The 12,789-nt window shown below is 48.1% G+C and overlaps 1 protein-coding gene across 1 annotated transcript in view; it reads left to right on the top strand.

Moving 5' to 3' along the window:
• NTN4 (netrin 4) overlaps positions 1-12,789 on the top strand; it is a 53,050-nt gene that overhangs the window by 12,957 nt on the left and 27,304 nt on the right. The window contains exon 3 of the mRNA XM_068400838.1: positions 9,121-9,408. Coding sequence (XP_068256939.1) covers positions 9,121-9,408 — 288 coding nt within the window. The remainder of the gene's footprint in view (positions 1-9,120; positions 9,409-12,789) is intronic.

Here is a 12,789-nt window from a genome sequence, read left to right as displayed (position 1 = left end):
CTGAAAGTGAAGAAATCTAAATGGTTTTAGCTGTTTTGATCTGGAGAGAGATTTTTCTGGTAAGAATATTACTTCTGTGATCACCGTCTGCATGAAGACAGGCATGACCTAGCAGTGTTTCATTTTCATCTACTGAAATTGTGCGGTGGGATGTTGAAGGGAAGATGAGAAGATGGCTCTCGTCCGATTGATTATTGCCAGAGATGTCGAGGATCCTGGAGAAATCCCGAGGCTCTTGCCTAGCTCTCCTTGTCCCTTTTCCCGCCCCCCACCAGTGGGCTGCTGCACATGAGTAGGAGCTCATCCCATACAGCTTCTTGCTTTTGAGAATGGCATAAGAATGCCTTGGGTTTCCCAAAAGATAAAAGTTGCCTTGGTGTAAATTAACTTGCCAAGGCTTCTGCAAAGGCTGGTTATTTGAAATAGTTGGATTTTCCTCCTGAAATCTTTGTAAGATTGCCTGACTTTCGGATAGTGAGACAAGGGATTATTTGTCTTGTTTTATGCACTGTAAAAGATTGCAGAGGGGCTGTAGGCATGGGCCAAATGTTGTCCTTTGTCAAAGTATATGAAGCAGCCGTAACAGCTGCAGGAGTGCCATTCCTCCAGCGTCTTGAGGAGCTCAGAGGCTGCTGTCGGTGGTTCACAGTGGGCTTCTGTCACCATTGCTTGGGGATGTGGAGAGAGTGCTTCATGCTGTGGTTCAAAAGACAGGCTCCTCTGGTCACTGTGATCTTAGTATCTCTGATGGCCACCTCTCTGCAGTGGCAAGGCAGGTTTCCCAATTTCTCTTGCTGTTTCATCTCACCTGGGTGATGCTGAAGTGCACACCACGAATGTGGGACGGTCAGACCTCTCCATGAGAAAAAGAGAGGCTCTTCTTCCCTGCAGTCCATTTGATCTGACAGGCAGGAAAACAAAGTACATTAGAGGAGCTGGTGGGCGATACCTGCCCAGTTTAGGCTGATGAACTTCTCATACCATGTGAATTATTTACAGCATCTGCCCAAGTCTTTTTTTTAGCCTAGAGTCATTGCAATGAACATAGCACAGAGATGCATATGGATTTCTCTATTAAAAGCTCTTTGACTTGGTGTGGTAATACATCAAAGAAGTCTGTTTTGTCAATAGAGGGTACGAGCACAGTGGCTCTAGCAACCTTCTTCACAGGGGCAGGAGTCCACCTGGCTTGATCTTGTGAAGGGACCAGATTTTTTTCATAAAACTTTTAGGAGCTTAACGCCTTTAAGATATATCTCCCAAATGTTGTTGAAGTTAGCCAGTGATTTCAAAAGTTTTTAGGATGGACTGATGGACAGACACATAGATACACATGCAGTGCAATGACATAAGGGCTATTTCAGTACGGAACTAACCTGAAAGATGTGGTAAGGCTTTGCAAGAGAAACACTCCTCTGCAGACACAGCTCTCCCTTCTGGGAAAAGCCAAGGAGAGAGCCTGGCAGAAGTTGACCACACTGATGCAGAAAATCCCTGGAAACTAAAATACTGACTGGGAGGGTAAATGCTGGCATTGGGTTGAGCCCTCAGTACTGTAACCGTGAGACGAGAAAAACCTATCATCTGCAGAGTACCTGTGTCTCTCAGAGGACGTATGTGGGCAGGGAATATGTTGGTTGTGGTAGGCACTAGGTCTGGTGGTTAGACCATGCATCTGACAGACGAGCGCCTGAGTTGCCCCTGCACTGGCAGGACTGAGGGACCCCCGTTAAACCAGGCAGCTCCGGAGTCTGAGGCTTCCTGCTGTAAATAGGGGTTCCCAAAGGCAACAGGGCAGGTAGGACTGTCACTGCTCCCTGTAGGTACCCAATAGGATTTATCGGTGCGGCATGAGTCTCGCCGCTTGTCATAACAAACCTTGAAAGTCAAGCCATCCTCATGTGTACAGTCTCACCTCAGTCTTTCTTGCATGTGTCATTGGGTGTTAGGCTTAATTAGGCTTAATTAATCTTTCCTGGAAAGGTGCAGGGGGGTGAGCACGGAGCAATCTCAGCCCCAAGGCTCCTCTGCACCACCAAGAGGTGACCAAGCAGGGGTGAGTGAAGGAGGTGTGGAAACACTCTCTTTGAAACAGGAGCATCTGGCTGGTGCTGGATTTCCGCAGCTAAATTTACATCCAACTCCCTCCACACGTGAAAAAAATAAAAGTCTAATCAGGCTTTTGTGGTGATGATGCAGTTTCTTGGGTGGAAGTTGAAGTCAGACACTGTGGCAGGTTGATGTTATAGAAGACCCCAGTGAGCACACACATGTTGCATCATTGTTGTTATTTTTTAAACTACTCATTTCTACAAATCAGCCTTATTGCCCCTTGTGACCTTTCTGTAATGCTTACCAAGAGAAATTATTGCTTTTAACTTTTACATCTATTGAGAAGGAAAGCTTAATTGGCCCAATAACATTTCCCAGCTAAGCTTCTCCAAACAAGACCAGCCAAGGCTGAAAACAGTTGCCACTTTTGGGTAGTCCCTATGGGAGAGGGCCTGGGCTGTTTGATGGGTTGGGCCGGCTGTGGGGGAGGTGTGGGGGGACGGGGCACAGGCCCGCAGTGGCTGGGGGTGGCAGAGGCGTAATGGGCAGTGGGTATAGCGTGGAGCATCTCAGCTTGAGCTGCAGTTGCGTGTGGCTGCAAGCAACAGCTGTGAACTGTGGGCACCAGCAGATGTGAGGTGATGCTGGGCATGCAGCTGGAAATCCCGGGGCTGGGAGGTGGGGGACAAGGGCTCCCCTTCGCCTTAGCCCCAGCGCCTGGCAGGCAGTACCTAACCTCGGCCATGTGCTGGGCTCGAGAATAATTTTTCAGGAGGCAAAAGGATGCAGTCCCAGACGTGCTGGCAGAGCTCCACTGCTGCCTTTACTGCCTACATTTTCAGAGCATTGTCCAGGTACTAAGTAAACCAGATAGCTTCCAGGGATGTGGAGATTCAACAGGGCCCCATGATACAGGCCAATTAGCCACTTTTATTTAATGCCTGCATACCAAGAGACACTCCAGTCTCCTAATGCAAACCATAACTTTTCTATCAAACACTTACCTAGACAACACATGTACTTTTGTAAGGTTTTGCATGTCCCTCATTGGTTTTGCTGTCTCTATTTGAAAAAGATAGCAAACCTTACATTAATTTTTTTTTTCCTGTGTTCCTGTAAAATACATTGAAAGGAATAAAACCACGAGCAAAAATCAAATAAAACAGTACTGAATTTATCAAACACCCATAAGCCGAATAGGTGAATCACTAATATGGACAGGTCATTATTAGAGAGTGCTTATAGATGCATTTTCATGCATTCAGGTTAGATGAGAGACGGGGTAGAGTCCATCAATCTCTTTTAGCTGGAGATCTTGTTGGAGAGAAACCACAGCCCACTTCATGCAGTGTTACCACCTTGGTTTTCATTTACAACCAAATAAAAATGCAATTATGTTTTTAATATTTGTTTATTGCTTTTATTTCTTCTGTATTCCCATTTGTTGGCTCATTCCCATGTGTATACACTTCTTGAGTCTCCCATCCATTTATTCTCTCTGTCTGTAATTTACTGGTGGTGACATTTTGTGAACCATCTCCTGATGCCTTCCAGGCTCTGGGGGAGAAACTCTGGCCAAGGCTGGGCTCCTGGTTGGAAGATGGAGCCTGGCAGTGCTAGCTGGACGCAGGGATCCAGGGAAGGGGTGCGTGCATGGGGGCTGCGGGTCCCTGCCCACAGCCTTTGTGGCTGTGCCTATTTCTGAAGGTCTGTGAGGAAGAAGGTTCTTGTAGATCATGTGTGCCTCTTTAGTGTCCTGGGCATTTGCAACCCAAAGGGCCCCATTTTATCGCTGTGGGCACTTGTATCTTAACAAAGGTCCAGGCCCCCACAGCTGTGGCGGGTGGAAGCTCCAGTGGTCTGAGATGCACCCGTGACTCATCGAGAAGGCTTTGCTGGTGGCAAATCTTTCATTGGTTTTGTTGACTTCCTCAGGCAGCTTTGACTTCAGAGCCTATTTTGTTGCTCTCAGCATCTTTCATTAGCATTTTCCTTCCCACTGTGGATATGTATAAAGATGTCCTTTCATTGCCTCTCGAGTGTAAACATACTAGGGTACTTCTTGCAAAGGGACTTTTATGTATTTATAAATCAAGGTCATTGTGGTGCAAGTGGTTACTTGAGTGCACCATGTTCATGGCCGCCGTTTTATTTATATACAGGGCTACATTATTGCATCTGTGGAATGGCAAGTAGCTAAGGCTTCTTGCACCACTAAGACAAAATAAAGTGAAGTAATCAACAGAGCAAGGGTTGCTCATGACAGCCCATGAGAATATTGAAACGCTGTGGAAATTTATTAGAGAATGTCTATGTAATGATGTGCCCAAACCACAGACAGCTGGAGCGGTCTGGCTGAAGAGCAGGATATTTTTATTCCATGACATGTGCAAGGCACTGTGGGGCAGCTTCTCTGCTCCCCTGGGAGTGGGCTTCCTCCTGCCACCTCCAAGCATCCCACCAGGAGGATCAGGTGAACCCTACCCTCTCAAAGCATAGCAGTATTTGGCTGTGTAGAGAGAATTCTTCTCCACCAAAAAATCCTCATGCAAGTTTTAAATCACTCCTCTGTTGATGTTGCTTCATGCGAAGGCTGCATTTATAGGACATGGGATCCAACAGCATAATTCCATGTGACATGGAAGGAACATTACCCCATATACTAGATATTTTGTTTTAAAGACAGAGGTTCTTTTAATTTGCCTCCTGGTTTGTGACATTTGCTTCTCAGATATGAGATACTGCTAGATAGTTTGAAATAGAAGCTGAGATAAAGATTCAGTTCCTGGGATTGTGTTTGAGAAGAATCCCAAATATCATAAGATTTATTGTGAGCTAGCAACACTGGCAATGAAAATATCTTTCTGATAGGATATATTATGGCATGGCTAGCATAGGAGCGCTGGGGGTTTTCAATTTATGACTTCCTACTTGTTCTACAAAATAGAAAATTTGAATTACTGCATGCACTAAAAAGCTGCTGATGTAAAGATCCAGGCCTCCCACCCTTTGCTATTTATTGTACATGGTGCTGACTCCCAGCAGAAGTCACATCATCTATCTAACGTTGTAATGTTGGACTTTGACATGTTGTTGGTAAGACATGTACACAGAGACAGACTTGAGTGGGAAAGCCAGAGGTCTGGTCACCATGGGGTGCTCTCTGGGGAGGCTTGCTGCATGCAGATGGCCAGATTCTGCTGCCATTGCTCCACCACCAAGGGGCTGCATTACCCTGCGTGTGGTGGAGCTTTCTCCTGGCAGAGGCCTTGCTCTGTGAAAACAGGAACGGCATCATCTACCAAAAAGGATGTTCTCCCATACCTCATCGAGCTATTTATTTCCCTTGTGTAATCACAATGCAGCTACTTGGCAGTACCCTTAGGCACAGCTTCTTCCAGCACTTTTGGGATAGGAAGAGTAATGGACTTGATGGCTCTGCAGACAGCGACTTCTCTGGGGGGGCGGGAGGGAACTGCCATCCCCTTGTTTCATTTGGCAAAGGGGCTGCTGCCCCAACAGATAAAAAGCTGACATGACATGTGCCCGTGTCAGCCAAGACCATGACTGCGGTGGCAGAACACCTGGGGAGAGTTTCTTTCCCTGTGGGTTGAGCCTGACACACGTTTTTGGTGTGAATTTAGCAGGATAAACCCAGAGGGCTTTAGGAAGCTGTCGGGAAGAGGAAATGATGGCTGTGGATTGGGCACATCACCACGAGCGTCCCAGAGTGGCTGGGGAGTGCTGGCCCAACAGAGGCAATCAGAGGAGCCGTCTGCCCTGGGACCGAAGTCCTGCCCAGTGACACCAGGGAGATGAGGAGCTTGCAAAACCCCATCGTCAGATGCACATGCATGTCAGCAACACGTTCTTCGCAAACCCTGCCTATGTGCTTCCCCTGCACTGTTAATACTAAACAATATTTTGGTTGAGGAGGCCTCTGACTGTGGCGGCCGGGGGCTGCCAGCAGAACCATAGGTATGAAAACCCGGTCAGGTTTGCTGTGCAAACCATGGTTCATTCATAGACAGCAGGCTGCAGCCCTGGGCCTGCGCTGTCGGTGGGAGAATTGCACGGAAAAGTCCAAGGAGAGTTAAAAGCAGGAAAGCTGGCACCCGCGTGAGTGTGTACGTGGGGCTGGGGTGCTGGGCAGCTCAGGGGTGCAGACCCATAACAGTTGTATGAGGGATGTACTGACTCCTGAGACTGGCCGGGATAAGTCAACGAGGTTAAGGACTGAACAGGGAAATCCTGCTGGGAACTGTGTCCTTGACCTTCTTTTGCAGCCTCTGGGGGCTCCAGCTCAATCTGCCGAGTCAGAGCAGAGAATTGCTATTTGTATGGCATCCTACATGCTATAATGACTGGTTTGTATTTTAGTAAAGCAGAGCTGCTAGCGTCTGGGACAGAGGGATGAGGGTGTTTACTGTCTTGGCAGCACTGAGACCAGGCTCACCCCATTATGTTGCACTGCTGCAGGCTGCAGCACGGCTCTGAAGCCGGGGCTGGGGCTGCCGGGCACAGCCCAAGCGATACAGGGCAGCCAGGGGCAGCAGCTGAGAGCCCGCAGCCCCTGGGAATTACAGATAACACTCATGTTTAGCATCACTGTTTTCAAGTAGCCATAAAAAGAAATGTTTGTAATGTTTTAGGGCCTGAGCGGGAATACTGGCTCCATTGAAATCAGCAGCATAACTCCCCCTGAATTCCACACAGACAAGATTTAACTCTCAGCGCAAAGGCGCACAGGGCTATTGATTTCCTCACTGCGATTGTCTTTGCTAGAACTACAAGCATCAGTCATGTGCATTAAATGGGGATAGATAAACAAGAAAAACTGAAAATGATGAGAGGAAAGTCTGCAGCTGCATCTAGCGTAAATTGTTCCCATTTATGTATTTCCTTGGCTGCTCTTGTGTGAATCAGGACAAAACAAAGAATTCTCTGAGATGCAATTTATACAACAGCGAGAAACCCAAAATGCTAGTTTTTACTGAAAATTCTCAGCCTGGCATTTTCCATCATCTCCACTAAAAGGAAATCAATGTCTCCAGTTTGGATGTTTCCCAAGGAATTTTCTTTCCATATCTGAAAGCATCTTGTGTTCGCAAAGCCGCTAACGAGTAAATGTGATCAGAATGACATTGATTTAAATTTGGGTAAATAACGATCCTTGGGGAGAGGTGCAGGACCAGATAGTTGGGTTTGCTTGGGTTTCTGTTCATATCTGCTTGATATTTTTATTTTCAGAAAGCAGAAGAATCTCTGTATGTTCCTGAAAGAGAGGAAAAAAAAAAAAACCCTTTTGAAATGTGTTACCATTTATTTATATCCCTCATCAGACTCAACACTTCCGCACAAGGGGTGTACCGCTCACCAGCCTTGCCCTCTGATCACCTCTGCCGGTTAACCTTCTCATTTTTTGACATCTTTCTGGCAGAAGATGCTTGTGAGGGAGCATTTGCAGGATGGCAGCGTGGTGGCATGGGGCTTCAGCCATGACGTGTTTGCCAGTGTGTGGCGTCTGGCACCAGCACACCCAAGCCCTGCTGCCACCGGCCACTGGTAGCGACCGTGCTTGGCAGGCTGATGGGATGTACAAAAGCATACTTCTGCCATTCAGCTCCAAAATGAGCTCTAAATCTCCTTCCAGGACAGGACAAAGCTTCCTCTGGCTGGATCCTGGCAGCTCTGGAGGAAAGCCAGGTCCTGGCCAGGAGTGGTGCCAGCAGTGGTGGGGCTGGAGGAGGCAGCAGCCAGCAGGCAAAGCCCATGGGCAGGCGAGGTGGCAGCAGTGGGGTCATTATTTCCAGGATGTGTTAATCCTCGTGAAATAAAAGGGAAACCTTCATCAGCTGAAGCGTATCAGCTGCATCCATCTGGAGGAGCAGATTTAGGGAGAGGAGGCTGTGATTACCCTAAGCTGCGCCAGCAGGCTCGCACGCTGCCTCTCGCCAGGCACCCCGCAGCACCTCCTGGCAAGAAATGATGGTCGCCCTTCGCTACCGCACACCTTCTTGCTGTCCGTAGGAGGCTGGCCAGCGTTCGGGTGGCATGGGTGGTTATCAGCGAGGCAGCAGGGTGGTTTGAGGAGGTTTTAAGCCGCTGCTGGGAGCAATGCATCGAGCCATTAGGCTGCGCCACACTCTCAAACACTCATCAAGCAACTGGTTGAATGTTACTTATAAATATTGCAGTTCATCAAGCCTTCAGTGGCTATTCAGTGAAGAGCTATTTAATTATTTAGAAAGTGTCACTGTAAGTTGAATGTACTGGTAGCTAATACATGTGTCATAAATGTGTCATTTTATGCCAATGGTAGTTATATGAAGTATATGCTGTTCCCGATGTCTCGCTGTAGGCAGCTAGACCAACAACTTTAAAATAAACCTCTTCAAGAAAATTGGTTATTTTTAATCTAGTGCTCTCAATTTTCAGCTTAAGCCAATATTTACCTATTCAATCAGACCGAAGTTAAAATAAAGACTGACTGATAAGTATTTGTTTAAACTTCAGAAGCCCCCCACTTTTCTTTCTTTCTTATCTTGGTTTTCTCGACTACCAGCTTGCTGTCACAAATTGCCACACCTAATCACTTATCCACTAGGAAGCAGCCTGGGACTGATAGGAGCCAAATATTTGGAAATCTGAGCTTTATTTGTCAAAAAATACACCCATCCTGGAGGAGGGAAGGTTAGTAAAGAGTCCCCCACCTGAGCATCGCCTGCAGGAGTGCCGGTCCCTGCGCTGGGCTGCCCGCCGCAGCCAGGGCCACGCTGCATACCAGCGGCACCAGCCTCTACTTTAAGTTAATGGCAAAATGTCACTTGACACCCATAGGGTCCGGACTTCATGAGGAAAGGGACACGGGTATCACGGGGGAGTCACATTGCGCACACCGGGTGGAGGTGGATTTGCTGCTCCCACCACTTGTGGAGGGGGAGGACCATCACAAGAGCCTGATGCGTGCTCCCAGGGGATGCTCCCATCACCGTCCCACCTCCCAGCCCACTGTGGGGCTGGCTGACATCCTCATTTCTGCTTCCCTTGCTGTGTTTCTCTGCCCAGGTGATATACCGAGCCCTGTCGCCGCCTTACGCTGCGGAGGACCCGTACAGTGCGGAAGCCCAGGCGCAGCTGAAGATCACCAACCTGCGGGTGCGGCTGCTGGAGCGGCAGGGCTGCCCTTGCCTCCCAGCCAGCCCGGCCCCCCAGCCCCCGCAGCCCCTGCCATCCCTGCACTATGCCATCTACGACTTCATCGTGAAGGGCAGCTGCTTCTGCAATGGCCATGCTGACCACTGTGTCCCTGTCGCCAGATTCAAACCCGTCAAGGCGGCTGGCGTTTTCCACATGGTATGTACATGCACCCAACAATGTCTCACTGCAGGAAAGCAGAGTTTTAAAAATAGTAGGGATGGTACAGAGTATGGTATAGGTCCAAATATGTGGTATTTGATGTGTGATGCCCTGAATTCCAAGCACAGTGAGCAAAAGTGGTCTTTACAAAGGAGGTGCTCTCCATGTCAGGCTGAAGTGCTGGGCTTCCTTTGTGCCTTGGTGTGGGGTCCACCAGGACTCTCATCCTTCAAGGGCGCTCCACAGTAATTTATTTCAGGTGTATCCTTAAAAAAAATTAAAATTGCTGACTCCCTTCTTCCCCCAAACCCTAACTTGCAATAACACAATGTCTAAAAGGTAATAAATGCAGGGCATTTTGATGACAAAGAAGGAGGAGAGCTTCTCTGAAGGTGCTAGGCATCTTGTGATTGACTTGCTTCTGGAGGATTCTCAGATATTGGGTTGGCCAGAGAGCTAGGTTTTGGCTCTCACTCCCAGGCTTTCCATTGTACTTTGCAATACCTTTCTCCAGATAAAAACCCTGTGCTCCAGTTTCGAGGAGACTCCCATCACAAGATCTCTGAGCTCAGATCCCTTGGGACCCACTCAGACCTAAACGTCCATCCTCCCATTTTCTGAAGAAGCGAGAGCTGCTAACCTATGGGGGAGGTGATGGGCACAGCGGTGGCTGACACGTTGGATGCCTGTGGCATGGCATGCCTGCACCCTGCCAGTCCAGGGACACTCACTGCTCCCAACACATCTTGTCCTTTCTGCCCATCTTGGCTGGCTCTGAAAGTACTGTCTTTGCTGGCAGAGGAGCGGTAGGGAAAGCCGGGGCAGTCAAACATATTGTGCTGAATAATGTTAGGAAGTGAAAGATCATAAAAAGAACATAAGGCAGTTACTCGAGGTAAGGAGGTCTGGCATCTGTCCAGCTCTTCAGGGAACTCTCATTTCACTTAAATTATGGTCTCAGACATGAAGCAGACAGCGTGTTTCCCTTCTAATAGAGCTAGTCTTGCAACATCTTGAAAATACACCAATTTAAAAGCGTGCAGTGCTGTGATTGATAAGGCTATTTCAAGTAGCACTGCTCTGCTTTCCACAGATGTTCCCTGAGCGAAGGTCTTTGAAAGGAGCTGTTTGCTCAGGATTATTTTCGGTGGATACAATTGCACAGGAGCATGCCCCAGAGCACTGCTGAGAGTTGTAAGAGAGCCTGCAGCCACATACGCTTCTGGTACGGCTATAGCCTATGGAAACCGTAGTGCGCAGGTAACAGGCGGTGCTGTGGGAAGGAATCAAGTGCCAAAATCACACTGAAAACTAAGGCAAGAAAGAGCAACAAGCCCCTGCGCTGGCCCCGAGGGGACTGGAAATTCAACTCCGGTTATGAATGTGTATGTGGCAGGAGTCCCAAGGGTGACATTTCTGCAGTGAGGCTGACTCATTTTACTGTGCCTCACAGCTTATTCCACATGTCCTGTAAGGGATGTGCCGGTGTAGGGGTGACATAGCCCCATGGTTTGCAGGGAGGGTCAGGGAGTGGTAAGATGTTTCCTCTCCCAATACGTCTTTTTCCATTATAGGACCAGGGCAGCTGCGTCTGAGCCCGGTCCATGCCAGGCTCCTGCCTGGCACAAGGCTGCTGCGATTCGGGGACTGTGGTGACACCCACTTGTACGTACCAGGCTGGGGTTTGCCAGTGCATTGCTTCAAGATGGGAAGAGAGGATTATTTCCAAGATGATAGCAAGACGTGTGTGTGAATGAACATAAAAGGGATGAAAGATTGCAGGGTCTGTGGCTGCTTAGCTGGGAGAAGTCAGAGAAACTTCTGAAAATAGAGTAGGATTTCACAGAGGGAGCATTTTTATACATTTCACCTGAAAAAGTCACATAAAAGATAATTCTGAAGAATTATAGTCAGTCATTCGAGTGTGAGATGGGGACTTCAGTCTTGTCTTTATGTAACTATCTACATGGGGTTTTAGCAGAACCTTCACTGTAAAACTGAGGACAGCAAAGGCTGGGAAGCACATTACCCTTTTGCAATATAATTATAAAATCTGGCTCCGTTTTTATGATTATTTAGACCAGAACACTCCTAAAGAATATCCCCTAAGTTAGAGAGTTAACACCGAAATTTAAGCAAGTTTAAGATCCTTTAAAAAACCACAACTTTTCCAAAAAAAGTATGTGCAAGTTTTCTTAACCCCCTCCTTGGTCTCAGTCCACAGGCCAAATCCTAACTGCAGCTTTAGTTTCAGTCCCTACTGGGCCAGCAGAAGACCTGGACGTGATACATTTGTTTTTCTCTTGGGCTGCTCTGGGCAGTAAGGCAGGGTGTCCTGGCAGCACTGGGTGTAGCTGCCAGGTCTCAGGCAGATCTTGCTAAGTGACCGGAAGCATTTCAGCCATCTCACCCAGAGAGGATCTGACACAGGGATGCGGGGATGCTGGTGGCTGCTGCTCGGGCAGGTCTGGTGCAGGGACCTGACCCGGGGGGCCATGATGCTCCACGCAGCTCAGGACCAGCTCAGCTTACTGCCATGGGATTCCTCCATTCAGATGCATTTTTTTCATGAGGGCTGGGTCATTGTGTGCTGAGAATCTGACAGTTTTGGAGGAAAATATTCTGTGTGGCCGAAGGGACACTTGAAGTCCGTCTTGGCCAAGAGATAATACTGAGCAGGGACATCCTCAGGGTATGGGGGTGGGATGCGAGCAGGGTTGCTCCATGGACAATGAGGGGCTCCTTCCACTCCAGCAGAAGCAGCTCTAGCTCCATTCACTGAGGTAGGATCTTGCAATTTAGGACTCCAAACTGCGGAAAACAAACCCAGAGATACCTCACCTGGGCTATGCAATTCTGTCTCAAGGTGAGGGCAGGAGTTCATCCATCTCAGAGATTCCTTGGCCCTCCCTGACTGCAGAGTCCTACAACAACTAAGTGGTTTTCACGGTTGGCCTGAGTTATCAGTGTTAGAGGGCTGTGTCCTTGCTGGGGCTTCCTGCTTTTACCCCTGTGAGATGAGATCCCATTATCAATTGATGACTTCATTATCTCATTGATAATCCAGTATTATCAACTATCTCATGTTTCCCGTTCTCTCCTTCCTTTCCTCTCCTGCACTGCCACTAGTGCAGCCCTGTCTGCACATCTTTCACTTGTATTGAACAGAGTGAGAACAAATGAAATGGTCTGGTTTTATTCTTCCTCTTGTTCTCTTTTTCCCTCAATGACAGTTTTAATAATGTGATACAGCAGCTATCTTTGCTCTGAAGAAAGAAAATGGGAAACTAGAATCTAGGCATGATTAAGCTTCAGTGGACTTCAGACACGTGCCCAAAGCAGTTTGGTGTGGTGCTGCTGCCATACTGAAACGGGACT

The sequence above is a fragment of the Nyctibius grandis genome, chromosome 5 (assembly GCF_013368605.1).
Source record: "Nyctibius grandis isolate bNycGra1 chromosome 5, bNycGra1.pri, whole genome shotgun sequence".
NCBI lineage: Eukaryota > Metazoa > Chordata > Aves > Nyctibiiformes > Nyctibiidae > Nyctibius > Nyctibius grandis.
The sequence above is the reverse complement of the archived record's forward strand: the minus strand, read 5'-3'. Positions and strand labels throughout refer to the sequence as shown.